A 5,959-nucleotide genomic window follows, 5' to 3' on the forward strand; every position below is an offset into this window, starting at 1 on the left:
CCTTGCATCCTGTTTATGTGGCTACATCAGATTAACCCTTTGCTGCCCTGCATCGCTGCACCCAGATAATCCTCAGTGTGAAAAATGCTCTGGGAGGGTCATGAAGTTGCTTGCTGCCTAAGGCTGGGAGTCTGTTCCCCCTTTGGTCTCATTTTCTGGGAATGCTGCACATGTGCATCAGCAAAGAGAGCCTCCCAAACGTGGGGAGATGGAATTGATTCTAGGATTTCCCCTCAGAGTCTTTCCGGAGCTTGTTTTTATTGCAAACACTGGCTCACTAGCCCTTTCTGTTTGTATAACTGGCCCTTGCATCCTGTTTATGTGGCTACATCAGACAATATCTCTTCATTGTCCTGTATCCCAAAGCTTCAGGGCACGGTGCTTTCGGGCTTTTCCTTTTGAGTAAGATCCTGACAACAGGAATTTCTTAAATTCATAGTGTTGCCCCTTGTAGTGTCATATAATACCTACCCTTTCAACAAGCTTCTTTTCTTCAACCAGTTTGTTAATAACCTTCATGGTTAGGATGGCTTTTATTGTTTCTTCAGCAGCCAAGGTCCCATATCCCAAAAGAGAGCTTTGGAAGATGCAGATCAGCAACTCAGAAACTTATTTCACTTGTAATCACACAATTCTTTGCATTACCTGGTTGGTGGAAAATAAAAAGCCCAAACAAACCAACCACCAACCAGAGCAGCATCAACTTTCTGACCTCCTTTAGTTCTTCGTCCATAAGAGGATGAGAATTTTTAACATGAAAAATCTCTCATCCATCTCTGCAAGAAGCTGCAGCAACACAATTGTCTTTGTGTTGGAAGTGCCAGGAGAGTTTTGTATTTCACTGAATCTGCAGTCAGCATGTCTCAGACCTTTTTTCATGTTGATCTGCATAAGTTGAGTATAATATAAATACATTATTTTCATGTATGATAAAATACTCATGTGTGATAAAAATACATTTTTTTTTTCCCAAGATATATTTTCTTCAGTTACTGAACTTTCCTTCAGAAATTATTAGGCTTAAATTCAGCATTTAAAGTAGTGCAAAGAATTTTTGTTTTCAAATAATTAATGCACTGGTATTTGGAGTTGCAGTTCCCATATTGCAGCATCCACATATAACACTGGGAAAAAGTTCCACAGTCTCTGTTCCTTTGTGGAGGGGTGGGAGAGGAAGAAATGCAAAATAATACAAGCCTTTGAAACATGAGTCCACACAGTCACTTATGACTAAACCTATTCAAACACTCAGGTGTCTTTCCCAAGACTGCTCTAGGCTCCAAGGTTGTTGTCTCCTGGCTTGTTTTCTCTATGGACTAACTCAACTTGCCTCATCTTTCTCTTCAAGGAACAGTCTCAGCTGCCAAGCGCACAGGGATTCCAGCCCCCAGGGAAATATCATCCTCTGTGTCCAGGGAGAGAGCTGTACTGCGTGGTGCAGCCAACACCAGGAAAACACAACCCAGCCCCACCTCTTCTGGTACACCGACTCCTACCAAACATGTGCGCCCTGCTAGCAAGTCCAAGCAAGAGAATGAGACTGGTGACAAGGCTGTTCTGGAATCTCAGGTTAAAGAACTCCTGGCAGAAGCAAAGACAAAAGATTCTGAAATTACCAAACTCCGTTGTGAATTGAAGAAATGCAAAGAGAAAGGATCGCTTAACGCTGAGGGAATGGGGGCTTCCAACCAAACCTTAGAAACAGTGTCCCCTGTTGACATAGATCCCTTAATACGGACCCTGCAGGAAAAAAACAGGACTTTTCAGAAAGAGCTCGCTAGCCTGGGAGAGGAAAACCGTGTTTTGAAAGAGAAACTGCTTTATCTAGAGAACTCCCCTCTCTCAGACACAACAACAAGCAGTGGAGGCGACAGCAGCCTCCCAACCCCCATTACCCAAGAATCCAGTTTTGGGAGCCCATCAAACAAGGTGTCGAGAGGGGAGCTGGGTGAGCAGAGGCAGCAGGTGAACGGGGGCGCGCTGCGCAACTCCGGCTCTTCCAGCAGCGATGTCACCAAGGCCTCCTTGTCACCTGATGCCTCTGATTTTGAACACATAGCAGATGTACCTTCCAGGCCAACATCCTCCAGCAGCAACCACTTCAAAGGTTCCAAATGCTCCACTACGGGAAGCTCTCCAAACAATATTAGTGACCTTTCTGTTGCGTCTCTGACAGAGAGGATACAGAAAATGGAGGAGAATCATCACAGCACAGCAGAAGAGTTACAAGCCACTTTGCAGGAGCTGTCGGATCAACAGCAAATGGTGCAGGAGCTGACAACAGAAAATGAGAAGCTAGTGGAAGAGAAGGCTCTCCTGGAGAATTCCTTTCATCAGCACAGAGATAGAGCAGAACAGCTGAGCCAAGAAAATGAGAAGCTAATGAATCTCCTCCAAGAGCGATCCAAGAATGAGGAAAGCAGGGCTCAGGAAGGGAAGGTCCTTGAACTGGAACAGAAATGTGCAGAAGTTCTTGAAAAAGCACAGTTTGAAAGAGAGAAATTGCTCAACATTCAGCAACAGTTAACCAGCAGCCTGCGAAGCTTAGAAAGGGAGCATCAGGATGCCCAGCAGGTAATAAAAAGCCTGAGAGAAGAAAATGAGAAGCTGGTTAAGCTTCTAGAAGTGGAACAGCAGAGCAACAGCACAGTGACAAAATCTCTGGAGGACTGTAAAATTGCTTTAGAAGGTCTAAAAATTGAGAATGGCTCTCTCAAAACTCAGTTAGAGAGTGAGAAACAAAAGGCTGCAGAAATCAACGTGATGGGATGTACTACTGACAACTCTGAGGTGCAAGAGATGCTGAAAGTAGCCCGTGCAGAAAAGGATCAGTTAGAAGCATCTTGCACTGAGCTTAAACAAGAGCTGCTGAAGGCAAACAGTGAACTGAAGCACATCCAGGGTCTGCTATCTAAGGTAAAGCAATAACCGCTGAAAAATATAATGGTTGCTTATCTGCCCTTCCATAAATAGGTATTTGTTGGTCTTTATAATCAACGGCTCAACAACAATCTAGTTTTTCAGGATTTAAATTGCATGTGTTAATTTTGAATGGAAGCTGGGGTCATATGATAGTCTCTGTTTCTGCTGCTATAAGCATATTTTCCCAGGAATAACTGTTAGCATAGCTGTGTTTATAAATTCAAATTAATTTCCCTTAATATCTTCTGCAGAATTTACTGTTTTAGGAAACAGAATTCTGTTTATCAAAACTGGAGTAGAGGAACAGGTTACTAAAATAATAAAAAGATTACTTTATGATGTGAACAAATATTAGTGCAAATCACTTGGAAATCCAGATAGAGAGAAGGGCATGAGTAATTAGCAGCAAATATGAAATTCTGAATAATTCATTGTGATTAATTAGTGGCAAAACTAGAGGTGTCATAGGTCATGAGAACACAAGGACACGAGCTGATGCTCAGAGAAGCTGTTATTTACAGCAACATGACTAATGATGCATGGTCAAGCTGTAGATGAGATTATTTTCATGAAACTAAAATATTTTTATGAAGCTGAGTAGTATTCTGTTTTGAGATAGGTGAAGTATTGGCCAAAAAAGAGATTTACTTCAGAGCAATTTTTCTCTGCCTCATTTGATTGTTTGTAGCTTTGCTTCAAGCCAAATTAGAGTCAGTTGCTGTTTCTGTTCTGTGTGATCCCGGATGCTCAGAAGAGAACTGCAATGTGAGGCATCGTAAAATGAGTGTTAATAAAGCCCAAGCCAGTGGTTATGTCCCACCACTGCAGAAAGAGCAACTGTCATGATTCCTTCCCCCTTTCCTGTGTGGGAAAGGAATCATGAGAAGAAGGGTAAAATTGGCTAGTTGCAGAGGAAGAGAGCATTGCCAAAAAGCACCTCCATGATTTGAGTGGTTCAGAAAATCCAGATGTCCTTTCAGCTTAAAGAGGTGACCACAGCAAATGGAGTTAGTAGAGGAAGTTCCCAAGTGCTTACTGGAGCTGGAGTTTATGAAGAATAAATGAAAAACTGCTGAGTGCTCAGACTCTACCAAGCTTTTATTGCTTGGTTTGGAAACCACAGATTTCCTCCTTTTTACTCTTCCTTTCTCTCGAATTAAGCTGTTTTGAATCACTGGCTATTTGTGACACCCAGAGAAGACCACAGGCTTCTGTAAGGCTGCCCTCCAGCCAGGCTGTGCCTGTGCTGCTCACCGAATTGGCAGCTTGCACCTTGCTTTTCCTAACTTGCTTATACTCCGAGATCTCCCCCCAAATCAGGAAGCATTGATCTGTGGGCCTGAGCCAACAAACTGAAGTGCAGCAGATTCCCCCTTCAGTCATTCCAGATGTCCTATATCCAGAAATACACTTATCTGCTGTAGTGAGCTCTACTAGTGTTTTCACAACCCCTTGGAAACGTGCATGGCAAAAGCAGTAAAATTAATGTCAAAGTGATCATTGAGTTGGCCCTGAGGCAGTGATATCACTCTCATAATGTGATATAATAGATGTGGAGATTTCCAGGGATATAATTCTGTTCAGTTCATTACCTACAGAGATTGGTTTGGAATTATGGTCATTGTATAGAAAACTTAATTTCCTTTGTAGTAACTTGTTTTATTACCTTCATTACCAGGAAAGAAAAATGACTTTCATAGTTCATCTGTATTTCCTGACACTTTTTCATTGAAACTCAATGTATGCAAAGCTTACAACACAAGTTCAAGTCTTAAGTCCATGAGATGCCCAATGAAATCTCTAATGACTGATATCTTTTAAGAAATAAAGACAGATATGCAGCTTTCTTTCCTCCCTTCCAGGCTGAGAGTGAGTGTGGTCAGCTGAAGGAGATGTGTGACCGGCAGGCTGAGCAACTGAGCAGAACCAGCCAGAAGCTGCAGGAAAAAACATCAGAGAATGAAGCAGATATAAAAAACCTGAAAGAGACCATTTTTGAGTTGGAAGACCAGGTGGAACAACATCGTGCTATAAAACTTCACAATAACCAGCTCATCAGTGACCTAGAAAGTAGGTGGAGCTGAAAAAAAGGATTTGAGTGAACTTGCTGGGGAGGTGCAACAGGGAGGAGGAGGAGGAGGAGGAGGCATGTCAGATTATGTGTGACAAGGGCCTCACTTTACAATTGTTCCAGTTTTGTCCAGTCCTTTCTGTTCGTGCACAAAAGTCACTATTTTAACAGTTAGCCCTATAGAGATAATATTCAAGACAGTCTCCAAGCCACATTCTACTGCAAAGGATGTATTAGTCATTCTAGAAACTGGAATTATTGGTCTTTTAAAGAGCTTTTGGGGAAATACACTGGTAAAGAGCTGTGAAGCTGAGGTTGCTGTGGTGGTTTGGGAGGGGAGCTGCCATCTGGTGGAATGGCCAATGTCACCTCGAGTGCTCCAGGGCTCTGGGCTTGGAGTAAGTGACCCTGCACACCTGATTCTGTACATTTAAAAGTCTGGTGTAATGCCTCAAAATAAAGACCTATTTCAGGGATGTTTGAGTAACAAATCTACTGTTGGTTCCATTCCTGATCCATTGACAGAGTAGCTTAATTTCAGTTTAGTTTTAGTGGTGTTACTAGAAGCAAAACCAAACAGGCTACACTGCCATTTCATTTTCCCTTTTCACCCTTGCCGTGATATGTTTAATCATCTTTTCCCTTTTTTACTGTTCCTAGGTAAAGCAATGAAGCTGGAAGAACAAAAACAAGATACAGAGAGGCAACTGAAGGCTCTCACTAAGCAAATGAAGGTAAGGCTTAGAGTCCATGGCAAAGCTAAGCCGAGCTTTCATTGCAGTACTGGATTTGAGAGAAACATTATCTTTTTCTAGAACAATTATAGAAAGTTTTCTATATCCTTTCATTCTTCATTCTCTTCACTCATTTCTAGCTGTTGCTTTGCCCGTGGAGGAAATATATTCTATATCTTTTGCAAGTTACTTTTTCTGCCTGTGAACTTCTGCTACTTTGGAACAGGCATTC

At 42.2% G+C, this 5,959-nt stretch overlaps 1 protein-coding gene across 1 annotated transcript in view; it reads left to right on the plus strand.

Annotated features, from left to right (window-relative positions):
* Positions 1 to 1,348: 1,348 nt before the first annotated feature.
* SPECC1 (sperm antigen with calponin homology and coiled-coil domains 1) overlaps positions 1,349 to 5,959 on the plus strand; it is a gene marked incomplete at its 5' end in the record, with an annotated part of 38,026 nt that continues 33,415 nt past the window's right edge. Inside the window, 3 exons of the mRNA XM_008937719.1 lie at positions 1,349 to 2,916; positions 4,785 to 4,992; positions 5,654 to 5,727. Of these exons, the coding sequence (XP_008935967.1) occupies positions 1,349 to 2,916; positions 4,785 to 4,992; positions 5,654 to 5,727 (1,850 nt within the window). The remainder of the gene's footprint in view (positions 2,917 to 4,784; positions 4,993 to 5,653; positions 5,728 to 5,959) is intronic.

This window comes from Merops nubicus, unplaced genomic scaffold (assembly GCF_000691845.1).
Source record: "Merops nubicus isolate BGI_N331 unplaced genomic scaffold, ASM69184v1 scaffold20960, whole genome shotgun sequence".
NCBI lineage: Eukaryota > Metazoa > Chordata > Aves > Coraciiformes > Meropidae > Merops > Merops nubicus.